The following is a 12,815-nucleotide window of genomic DNA, read 5'->3' on the forward strand; positions in this document are numbered from 1 at the left end:
GACATTTCATAAATGAAATAATATGGGATCTTTTGTATCTGACTTTCTTCACTTAGCATAATGTTTTTCAGGTTCATCCATGTTGTAACATGTAGCATTACTTCATTCCATTATATTGCTAAATAGTATTCCATTGCATGGATATATCACATTTTGTTTATCCATTCACAGTTGATGGACATTTGGGTTGTTTCCAGTTTCTTAGTGTTATGGATATTGCTGCTTTGAACGTTCCTGCATAAGTCTTTGTGTGAACATACGTTTATATTATCCTTGGGTAATTCCTAGAAGGGGAATTGATGAATCACATGGTAACCTTTACTTTTTAAGAAACTGTCAAACTGTCTTCCTAAGTAACTGTACCATTTAACATTCCCACCAGCAATGTATGAGGTTCCCAGTTTTCTCACATCCTCACCAGCACTTGTTATTGTCTGTCTTTTTGATTGTAGCCCTCCTAGTGGGTGTGTCATGGTATCTCATTGTGGGTTTAATTTGCATTTCCCTAATGATCAGTGATTTCGAGCATCTTTTCATGGGCTTATTACCCAAAGGCACATTTCATCATCTTCTTATGAAGATATATATGGAAGAGGTGTATGACACATATAGTTGGGAGTTACAGTGGAGCGCAATGGAGTGGGAGCTCAGCTGAGCCACTCTGCTCACTCACCCCATTGTTGAGGGGTCAGGGAATACTTGTGGGTGAAGTCATGGCAAAAATGAGCCCCAGGGGGTTAGTAACCATCAGCCAAGCAAAGATTGAAGAGGAACCTGATCCGGGTAGACTCTAGGAAGGGTCAGGAGCTGGATGGCGGAGGAGAGAGGGACAAGCCCAGTCCTACTGTGTCTGGCATCTTAGTCTGTTCAGTCAGCTGTAACAAAATACCAAGCACTAGGTGGCTTATGAACAACAGAAATTTATTTCTCACAGTGTAACCGGACAAGGCCGGTACGGAACCCAAGTTCAACTGCTCGCCGCTCGACAGGCCAATTCGAGAGACAAGTGTTGATGGAAAAGGAAAAGTTGCTTTATTCAGCAGCCCAGCAACGTGGGAAGATGGTAGACTAGTGTCCTAAGACCATCTCCAAGTTGCCGGTTAGGAGACAAAGGTTTTAAAGGCAGCTTGAGGGTGAGGGAGGGGGCTGCAGGGAGCCTGGTTAGCTTGTCCTATTCGCGGATTGGTTGGCATCAATGTGAAGTTTCGAGTATCACCAGTCATCTGGTTTCAACCGGTCTGGGCTCTAAGTGCTGGCGGTTGGCAATTTTCACCTGGTGGGGTCTGCTTCCGGTAAGAACAGCTTGGGGGTGTGTGTCGGGCCTGTATCCGTAGCTTTCAGGGGCCTGGGTGTTCGAGACCTGCTGTGGGGCTCGTCTAGAGTCTAAACTGTACCAGTTTCCTGGTCCAACAGCTATTCTTTGTGTCTCCATCTTTGCATTTCCTGATCATTAACTCTTGAGCCAGCCTTTGGAGACTCAGGGGAGGCCTGGGAGACTAAAGCAAAAGGCTGTTATCTTAAAGGACAGGGACACAGGGGCTTGTATGCAGTTTCAATCCCCCCTTTGATACCCCTCAATCTTGAGGGGAACAGGTGTTGGACGAGAAAAGGAATAACGTTTTGGGTACAGAGGTTAATCATTAACTCGGCAGAGGAACTCAGTTTTCGGGGGACTTGGCCTCAACAGTTCTGGACGCTGGGAAGTCCAAGATCAAGGTGCCAGCATAGTCGTGCTCTTGTGAGGGCCCTTCTTCTGGCTCACAGCTGGTGCCTTCTCGCGGTGTTTTCACATGGTGGAAGGGGCAGGGACCGCTCTGGAGCCTCTTTAATAAGGCACTAAGCCAGTCATGAGGGCTCCGCCTTCATGACCTCATCACCTCCCAGAGGCCCCACCTCCTAACACCGCAGTCTTCGGGGGTTAGGATTTCCACATATGAATTTAGTGGGGACACAAACGTTCAGACCATAGCACTGGGCAAGTGAAAATAGCTCTTCATGAATGGACTTAAACATACTGGGGCTGGGGGGAAGGGACCCATGAGAAATGAGCTAGAGAAGTAAGCGGGGGCAAGGTCAGGAAGGGCCGGGCCGAGAGCCCCTGGTGCCCTTCAGGGAGGGAGCATCATGATCAGATGATCCTTTAGAAAGTTCCACCTGCAGCGCAGAGGGGAACAGAGCGGGGGGCTCTGGGCTTTCCTTCACAGAAGCTGTGCCAAGTCTCTCACGGCCTTGAACCTCAGCTCTCTCTCACTAGAACCCAGCAGGGCCAGAGCTATTTGTGGGGCCACCTGTGGCACCGAGAGTGACCTCCACCCTCCTGTGTTCGGCAGGTGCTACATCACCCTCACCCAGTCTCTGCACCTGACCATGAGCGGGGCTCCAGCAGGACCTGCAGGCACAGGCAAGACAGAGACCACCAAGGACCTGGGCCGCGCACTGGGCATCATGGTCTACGTGTTTAACTGCTCCGAGCAGATGGGCTACAAGGTACAGGCCCGGCCGCGGGGGGCTCGGAGCTGGGCAGCAGCTCATCCTCGCTGCCCTGGTCTCGCTCAGAGGCCCAGACAGGGAGGCCCCTGCTCCCTCACGGGAGGCCTGAGGACCCCTGCCCTCAGGAGCTTGTGGACCTCCCTGTAACTTTAATGCCGTGGAATCCACTTCCACTGATGAGCTTTGCAACCACAGAGAGGTGACTTCACCTCTGGGGTCTTCCTTTCGTCATCTGTAAAATGAAGAAGCTGAACATATATCCAAAGGCCTAAATTCATTATTTGACCCAGAACCACAGAAGGGCTCATAAGTGGCTGATATAAAAATCTTCACATAAAAGTCATAGATGTGCTCTTGTGTAAAAGTGGGCATTTCCCCAGAATTTCTACAAGGGCAAAATATTCTAGGTTTGGCTTCCGAAGACATACTAGAGTAACCTCTACTCTTAGCAAGAGGTACACAAAAGACAAGTGCAAGGGTAATGTTCTTCGTCCAGGCACTCATCATTTTTACATTTTTTAATGTATTCCAGGCTCTGTGTCATAGAGAAAGGCAAAAGAAACAAGAGGCCCATTAGGTCACTTCTCAGCCATCAACGTTCTGCTCACAACTAGACCTTATTCAGATTCTTTTTTTAAAAAAAAGCATAATAACAGATTGTCTCACTGTCTCATTTCTATTTTGTTTTATTGTATGTATTTTTGTAAACTGCCTTAAGTTCCCTTTTGAAAACAGGATAGGAGGTAAATAAATTTAGAGTGGAAAAAGAAAACATTTGCATTAAATAGATCAAATATTTATATATATAAATGATGTGATATATTGCCTGTAAAATAAATTAAATTTAAAAATAAATTTAGAGACTGCAAGATAATACTTTCAGTTACCACATATAGAACTCTGTAAATGAGATTGATCTGCTATAACTTTAATAATTTCTCTTGTATATAAAATTTTGCTGTGCAGAGTTACAGAATCCTGTAGCATCATGTTTTCTCATATAAAGCAAACAAAATGAGGATTCAGACCCAAAATAGCTGTCTTCCCATAGTCACACACTAAATTTTAATATGGTTGCCTTTATTGATGAACACATAAAGATACTGTTTCTCTTTAAGCAGGCTGGAAGAAGAAACGATTTTTTTCCCCTCTAAAGGAACAAGCTAAACTTTAAGGATTACTTTAAGTTTCTAGATTCTTCTAGAGTTGATCAATGGCAGCCCTGCTGAGATAAATATACTCTCCCACCCAACATTCTGCAGGACACACTCATTTAGATGTGGAAGACCTGGGGTATTGATTGAAGAAAATCAGCCAGATTTCTTCTAAGTCATGCTCAACATGGGAAACAGGAAGAGATGAGTTGGCCCCGTGGCCAGAGGTCACTAAGGTCATTTTACCCAGTCCTTTCAAAAACTTATTACTGAACCCTGACCCCACCAATTCCTCTAAGAGTGCAGGCTGAGAGGAGGGGGTCTGCCCTTAATTTGTTTGAACTGTGCAAAGCTTCAGTCATGTGTGTCTAGTACAGACACAGATCAGAGCAAGAACAGTACGTATAGCCGTAGTGAGATGCAGCAAAGGTAAGGTGATTCCTCCCTAGACACCAAACATGCTTTGTAACCAAACAGCTCCAATAAGTAAGCAGTTTGCAAACCTCCTCTTCCCTTTGTTGTCCAGCTATTCAGAATTATTTTTATCTCAAAGTACACACCAGCAATCAACTTAATTTATTGAGCATCACCATTGCTCAGCATCTGTTGGGAATCATGGGGGGATATCAGAGATAGACAGGTAGGTAGATAGATAGATGATAAAGAAAGAGAAAGAAAGAAAAAGAAAGGAAGAAAGAAGGAAGGAAAAAAAGAAAGAAAACATAGGCAGGTCAACAGATAGAGATGAGAGAGAGAGATAATAGATGAAAGATAGATATAAATAGATAAATGATAGATGATAGATAGATAGACATATGAGAGATAGATGGGTAGGAAGGAAGGAAAGGAGGAAGGAAGAAAGAAAGAAAATAAAGATACGTAGGTAGATAGATGACAGAGAGATGAGAGAGAGAGATAATAGATGAATGGCAGATAGATAGATAGATAGATAGGGTGAGCATAACCCAGTCCATTAGGAGAGACAGGAACAGTATATGAAATAATTAGGGGAGATAGCAGACAGCATTACCCTGAGTGCTAATGCGTGTTCTACGAACTCTAATCCCTGGAATGCTCCAGAGCTGTGGGAGAGCCACCAAGTGCGCTGGTCAGAAAAGACATCGTGGAGGAGGTCAGAGCTGAGGTTGTTTAAGGTTGTTAAGGTTTGGATGAGCACCAAACAGGGCGTGTGACATTTTAACGCAGCCCCACCCACTAAAACATCAGCTTCAGAAACAGGACTGAGTTCTATGTGCAGGTGCTGTCCTTCCCCTGCTCCCTGTGCTGACTTCACCCTGAGCTCTCTTTACAGGGTTTGGCTGGGGCGAGGGGAGGAAAGGAGTGAAGGTCAGAAAGAGCTTTCACCAGCATCACTCACAGCAGCGCATTCTGTTTCAGTGTCTCCAGAGAACAAGCTAGAAACAAACATGGAACCACGGTGGAGTCCATTCGAGTGGATCGGGGAACAGGGGAGGATGGGAGATGGGGTTGAGCAAGGAGAGGAGGAGCACAAGACCACTGGGAAGCTCTGACCGTGAGGTGTCAGGCCACAGAAACGCTGCAGGCTGCAGGACTGAAGCCGGAGTGTGATGAAGACAAACGGTCTTTAAGGAAGACTCCCTGGGCAGCCAGATGAAGGGAGACAGGAAGAGACTGGAAGGTGGGGGAGGAACGTTTTTAGGAAGAACACTGCAGCCGTTCAAACCAGAGAGGGAGAGAAGCCGGATGATGGGGTAGCAGAAACGGAAAAGAAAGATTGAGAAGCTTGAAAAAATTAAATGATACTTAGTGAACATGGGGAGGGTGTGGGTCGGTGGTGAAACAGAGGAGGAGGAAAGAGGAGAGTTTGGGCTTTGTCAAGGACCCTCACAATCCCCTCTGCCTCAGGAATTCTGTAGGGAGGCGTCGGGTAATGGGGTGGACGCGAGAACTGTGTGGAGGCTTGGGGGAAAGGGTTAGGGTTAGGGTTTGCTTTACTCTACTAGTGCTGGTTGGAAAACCCATAAAACTAGCCACTTTCTCTGGAAATGGTTGCTGTTTTAGTGCTAAGACATTCTTCATGTTATAGCAGCAATACTTTCCCCCTGGACCTCAGTTTGGAGAGGCTATTGCTGAAACATCAAATGACTTTGAATCTGAAAGTATCTGGAATTCTGTGACTTCTCCATGGCATCAATACTGTAGAACACCCACTCCTTGAGAAACCCTGCTCTCTACGCTTCTGAAACGTCATCCTTCCACAATTCTATCTGATCTTGCCTTCTTGATCTCATTTTTTGACCCCTTTTCATCATTTCAAGTTTTACTTTTACACGGATGACTCCTGAGTCTGTTTTCCAGCTTCACCCAAGTTCTGGTAGTCTCTCTAACTAGGCAGCAGAGGCCTCCGTTTGGATGCCCTCCTCTCATATTCGGTCGACACTCTTCTCAGACAGTTCCTGCTGACTCCCTGTTTCCTTCCGGCCAGGTTCCTCATCCCAGCAATACTAATCATCTTATTTTTCCCCGTGGGCCGGGGTGGACATCTTAAGACATCTTCATTGTTTCCTGTCCTTCCTTCCATCATTCCAGTCAGTCAGCAATGTTTATTCTTCCTTCAGCAAGGCTCTCGCTTCCAGGCCTTCAACCTTATTCTGAGAGCCCATATCCTGTCCCAGAAACTCACCGTCTTATGGCAAGGCAACAGCCCAGCCCAGCTAATGGTACCATTGTGCTGTTGTGGTGACATCTTAGTTGTGTCCTGTCAAAAAACGGGGCCACATGGAGTCCTGGGTTCTGCTCAGGCCCTTGGGGGTAAAGTGTGGGGTGACAATTATCCCCCTATGGAAACTCTACTTTCTTCTGTTTTATGTATTGGATTTCCATTTGATGAAAGGTATCCACAACTTTAAAAAGTTTTAAAACCACTGTTAGCTGGAGAAGCATGGATTTTGATTTTCAAAACTCTGACTTAGTGTTTATAACGTTTGACAGGTGGCAATATATATATAATGTGTGTATGTGATATACATATATGTAATGTGTGTGTATGTGATAGTTGACAGGTTGTTTTATTATTTTATGTATATATATATTTGTGTGTGGCAACCTGACAAGTGTCATGTATATATGGCAACCTGTCAAATGTCACAAATACTAAGCAGAAGTTCGGGAATATAAGTATGTCATATAAATAAAGTATATATTATGTTTTATTATATATATGTGTATATATACATATGTATACACACACACACACACACACACACTCATGAATATAATACTAGCAATATCCACCTGCAGAATTTTTTTGAGCACACAAACACAATGCCTAGAACTTATGTCACCTCCTCAGACAGACTGTGACTTCTCAGTCTGAAATAGCTACATGTCCATTACATCTCAATAAGACAGAATGAATAAATAAATAGCCACATTACCCTCATGTTAAGACTCCATTGGGACTTATCACTACTGATGGTTTCTTATGTTTGTGTTCGTTGTCTGTTTTCCCCATTAGGATCCAAAACCCTTGAGGATCGGGTCAATTCTCCCTTGTTCAGGGCTGAATCCTCATGACCTAGGACAACCCCTGGCACATAGCACAGGCTCAGAGTAGATTTGTTGCATGAATAGAGAAATCAATTAATTCAAGGAGCTTAGTAAAAGGTGGGGTTGATTCTTCCCTCTGTTTTCAAAGTCTGCCCCGCATCTAACCTAGCTTATGTGATGTTAGACTGGGTCTCCTAAAATACCGATTTAATCATGTTTTTCTCTGCTCCAAACCTCCAAAGATCTCTTATAATAATTCAGGCCTTTTCAGAACCATGACCCTCTTTATTTAATCAACTTTCATGCCAAAATGACACCTTTATTTTTCTCTGTACATACCATGACATTGCTCATCCTTTGTCCATAATCCTTCCTCCTCCTGGAAAGCCCTTATCCTTCTGCTATGCCTGCACGGACACTGTTATCTCATTAAGCCATGATTCCAATGTATGTTCTGAAGATACCATGTACTTCTGTGAGATATCAATACTCCAGATCTTCTGGTTCTGTTCTTGTGTTCCTTCCACTACACTAATGTTTGCCAGAATGCGTTCTGAGAAAATCAGGGGTCACATGAGGAAAAAAAAAAATCCTAGCCATATAACAGAGTTGAACTAATTTAATTTTGCCTGACTTCTCAGGACCCTTAAAATGCCCTTATACGTTGTAAATTGACCAAAGTGGGTTATAGAAAGCAGTGTTTTCCAAACTTGATTTACCAGAGAGTCTTGTCTTCAGGGAGCATCTCCCAGCTTTGGCATTCCTTGAAATAAACTTTGGAAAGTGCTGTTGTAGTACTATGTGAAATTCACTTCTTTGGCAAAACTGATCCGTCTAGAGCACTTTGACCCACCCCTCTCTGAACTGCATAACATTTGTGGTCTATATTATCCATTGGAACCACTGCTCGTGTAGCAATTTACCTGTTTTATTTGTATGCCTTATCTCCACAACCTAACTAGAAGCTCTTAGAGGGACTGAGCCTCTCTGGGTCTAGCACGTGAGCTATGCATGGAGCAGATGGTCAAAAAATGCCCACTGAGTAAATGAATGAACTTTTTGACTATCTGCACGTTCTGAGCACATCAGTGATGTTTCCTTGCCAATGGCCTTGAGTGTCTCCCAGTCGTCTCTCCCTTTATATGGCTCCATGGTTTACTAGTTCACATTGAATGGCCAGAGTGGTTTTCATTTTTAGGACAGATATACCATCTTCCATCTGAAATTATTCCCTTACTCTCATTTAAAAAGATTTACCTGTAATTTATTTCCAAAAGAGGTTATCCCTTCCCACCCCCATCTCCAGCTTCCCATCACTCTGGGAAATCTGGGTATTTTGCATGAATTCAAAGATACAGACATAAACTTTTTCATCAGCACATGCCAAAGGCTGAGTGGAAGGATTTTTGTCTGTATGGTGCAAGAAATATAATATTTTATTCGTTTCCTGGGATTTTGAAAGCTACAGAATCAATACAAGCCTGATAACATTTTAAAGGGATTTTGGTCGAAGTGTCTTGAAAAGGTTCTGTTTGATCCCATGACTTATGTTGGCACCCAAAGCCATCAAAATTTTAATTGTCCTTGAAATTTTAATATGAGTTTCTAACCAGTGGTCTTTAGGGAACTGGAAGTTCTATAATAAAGGGGATGGAAAATTACTTAGATGTGTAACAGTAAGCCCAGCAGATAGTAATTTAATCTTTGTACATTTTGTTGCAGTCTTGTGGCAACATCTACAAGGGCCTCGCTCAGACCGGTGCCTGGGGCTGTTTTGATGAGTTTAATCGAATCTCCGTGGAGGTCTTGTCAGTGGTGGCTGTGCAGGTATGGGGGCCAGAACTTGATGGGAGCGCTGTGGTCTTCATGCCAAGCCCTGAGGACTTGTGCATCCTCTTGCGTTTACCCTCTCCTCATCCACTTGCCTCTACCCTTTCCCCTGTTGCATTTCCTGCCCTTTCTTCCACCTGCTAAAATCAGGCCTGGGTGCAGGATATGGGTATCGTGCTGGTCCCTACCAAGATGGACCCATTTACTGGCCATGACTTCCCACTTCCTCCTCTGTAAAACAGGAAGAAAGAACGCCCATGCACCTGCTCCATAGGGGTAGGAAAGGATCCAAAGAGATGGCAGAGCCCGGCTCCTTAGAAGAGGCACAGACTGGGGAAGTTGTCAGACCAGGACTTGAAATTCAGCTCATCCGTTTCCTCACTGAGCGTCCTAGCCAGGCGCTCCACCTCACTCAGCCTCGTTCACTTAATTATGTACAGAGTGAGGGGGCAGCATGAGTATTGTTGGATGAAGAAAATCAGTTTTTGGGTTAGATTTCCCCTAAGCGTGCCGCTTGTCTTTCAGGTCACCCAGGAAGCGCTTACTAAACACCTACGGCAGTCAGTGCTGTGCTCAAGGCCAGTGTGAAGGGTCCCAGTTGAATAGGACACTATTCCTAACTTCAGAAATCTTGAGTTCTTGAGACACTCTTCAGTGTTCTAGATGTGATTTGATTTCTGTTATCTTGAAGCCAGGCCTTGAAAAGATGGAGAGGATTTGGATTTGGGTAAGGATCCCATAGACAGTGGAAGCAGCAGAAAGAGGGGGGTAGAAAAAAGTGAACAAACCTTTGCTGAAAGTCTGCTTTGTACCAACTTGCTGATGCTTGTCTGCACTGTTTCTTGGTGAAGCTTCTGAAAGTTGCAGAAACGTAGGTTCTTCTCTTGTTCCCATGGTTGATACAGGGTCTTCCCTTCCTTAGGGTTGTTTGATTCAGTAGGAGTAGGCAGAAGAAGTAAGTCAAAGAGCTGCCTGAACACTGTCTCAGCTGAAAACCCTTGACTGGCTTGGTTCACAAGAGCTGATTGTGCTGTCACATTGGGAGCTTGAAATTGGCTACCACAGAAATGGGCAAATCCTACAAATTGGAGCATTTTTTTTTCCTGGAGCGCTGGTTGTTACACGTTTACTAGCACACCTCTGCCTCGTGAGAATATGAGGTTGGTGTTGCCAGATCTTTTACATTTTAAGGAGAAGCTGAGAGTCCAGATTTTTATTAAAAATCTCTAGATTTCTAAAAGTTGGCAATTTATTTAATTAAAAACAAAACCTGAGCTGAACAAACAAAACACGTCCACTGACTGCATTCACCTCCAAGTAGTCACCTCACAACTTGGAACCAGGAATGATGCTTCTGTAAAGACTGTTTGAATTTTGTGATATAAGATGTAGAGTAAAAGAAAATAAACCTTTCTTGAAGTACTAATTCTAGGCCTAGAATGGTTCTGAAAATCAAGAGAGAAGCATAAGCTTCTTGCCACAGTGTCTGTTGGGATCGATAACCCATAATTATTTCTACCCATCTTTATGTCCACCTCTTTCATCTTTGCTTTTATGATTTTCTGCCCCCTCTCCTGGCTGCTTGCCACAGCTTCTGGAGAGCACTTCTTGTTCTCATCAGCTAGGCTGTGCTGCTGTTACTGCCTGACTTAAATCCAGGACCGTTCATCATGAATAGTCACACCTGTGGTGTCCTGATGCAGCACTCAGTGCCTGGGGTTGCTGATGGGCTGTCTCCGTGTGTCCCCACAAGGAGCCCAGGGGAAGAGCAAAAGGTGGGAGCCACAACAAGGTCAGCAGAGACCACTTCTTGGGCTCCAGAGATATAAACAAGTTCCACATGGAATTGGGCTTTTAAAAGAAGCAGGTTCTTGTAGAGTGGAGTTAGCCAGACAAGGCAGGGGAGAAGTGGTTATGTGTGTAAGCTCTGAAACCACACTGCCAGTGTTCAGTTCTGGTTCTGCCACTTTACTAGCTGTGTGACCTTGGGCAAGTCCATGTCTCAAGTTCCACATTTGTAGGGAGTTAATAATACTAATACCTACTAGATGCAGTTGTAGTAATTATTAAGTGAGTTAACATATGTAAAGCACTTAAAACAAAGCCCTACACATAGTAGGCACACAATAAATGTTAGTCTCTGTTATGATGCTGATGGTGGTGGTGATGTTTATGGTGGTGGTGATGGTGATAATGATAATGATGGTGATGACCATGATGATGGTGGTAATGGTGGTGGTGGTGGTGGTGATGAGATGATGATGGTGATGACCATGATGATGATGGTGGTGGTGGTGATGATAATAATGATGGGGATGACCATGATGATGATGATGGGGATGGTGATGATAATAATGATGGGGATGACCATAATGATGATGATGGTGATGACCATGATGATGATGGTGGTGGTGGTGATGATAATAATGATGGGGATGACCATGATGATGATGATGGTGATGATAATAATGATGAGGATGACCATGATGATAATGATGGTGGTGGTGATGATAATAATGATGGGGATGACCATGATGATGATGATGGTGGTGGTGATGATAATAATGATGGGGATGACCATGATGATGATGATGGTGATGGTGGGGTTTGATGATAATAATGATGGGGATGACCATGATGATGATGATGGTGGTGGTGATGATCATAATGATGGGGATGACCATGATGATGATGATGGTGGTGGTGATGATAATAATGATGGGGATGACCATGATGATGATGATGGTGATGGTGGAGTTGATGATAATAATGATGGGGATGACCATGATGATGATGGTGGTGGTGGTGATGATCATAATGATGGGGATGACCATGATGATGATGATGGTGGTGGTGATGATAATAATGATGGGGATGACCATGATGATGATGATGGTGGGGGTGGTGGTGATGTTCATGATTACTATCATTATTACCTGAACCCTGTAGGAAATGGGTTGAAGAAAAGTAGAAGGCTGGAACACACAGGACAGGGAAGAAGGTCTACTCCCTGGTCTCAGAAGTCTCCCCTGCACTGTTCACTCCTTCTCAGCCGGCCAGGTTCTGGCTATCTTAACAAACTTAACAGTGTCCTAACTGATGAGGCAGTGCCCAACAGCCACTGTCCCCAGTGCATAGTAGACAGACGCTGTGAATTTGCCTTACAGTATTTTGAAACTGCCCAACACAAGGTCAGTGGTGAGTTCAAGATTAATTCCCTTTTGCTTCTGGAATTAAATGAAATAAATTCAATCTGGAATTCCCTGATGCTTCCACACTCTCGTCTAGGAATACATCATAGGAAACATCCTCAAGAAAGTGGTCTGACAACACCCTGGGCAAAATTTGAGCCAGTACCATTTAAAATCATAGACCCATCCAAGGAGAAAATTGCACTAACTGTTCACGCTGCAATCCAGGCTGGCATATTGGTGCAGAAGCTGCACCAGCTGTGACAGTTCTACCCGCCCTACCCCTCCTCTCCTGCCTCTCCTCCTCTCCTCTCCTCACATGTCTGTGCCCCTCTTTCCAGTAACTTCTACAAAAGTGAGCATGCCTCGGTAGTCTTGGAGGTGGAAATTTTCATGTCTCTGTCAGATTGGTCAAGCAGAATTGCATATCCAATTGGGAAAACTGTGGCAATTCCAAGAACAATTACTCTGTTATTTTTAAAACGTATAAGATACTACATACTTTTTTTGGGACTTTTGCTACTACGATTGCAATCAGCTCCCTAGGCCTTGTGTTATCTGGGCCAGGGGACATGCGCCACTACTCTGTACCTCCAGCCCCTGGTCCCCCTCCACACTG

The 12,815-nt window shown here is 44.3% G+C and overlaps 1 protein-coding gene across 1 annotated transcript in view; it reads left to right on the top strand.

Annotated features, from left to right (window-relative positions):
* DNAH9 (dynein axonemal heavy chain 9) overlaps window positions 1–12,815 on the top strand; it is a 301,732-nt gene that overhangs the window by 109,607 nt on the left and 179,310 nt on the right. Inside the window, exons 27-28 of the mRNA XM_082373261.1 lie at window positions 2,331–2,487; window positions 8,898–9,002. Of these exons, the coding sequence (XP_082229387.1) occupies window positions 2,331–2,487; window positions 8,898–9,002 (262 nt within the window). The remainder of the gene's footprint in view (window positions 1–2,330; window positions 2,488–8,897; window positions 9,003–12,815) is intronic.

The sequence above is a fragment of the Balaenoptera borealis genome (genome assembly GCF_965194805.1).
Source record: "Balaenoptera borealis genome assembly, chromosome: 20".
NCBI lineage: Eukaryota > Metazoa > Chordata > Mammalia > Artiodactyla > Balaenopteridae > Balaenoptera > Balaenoptera borealis.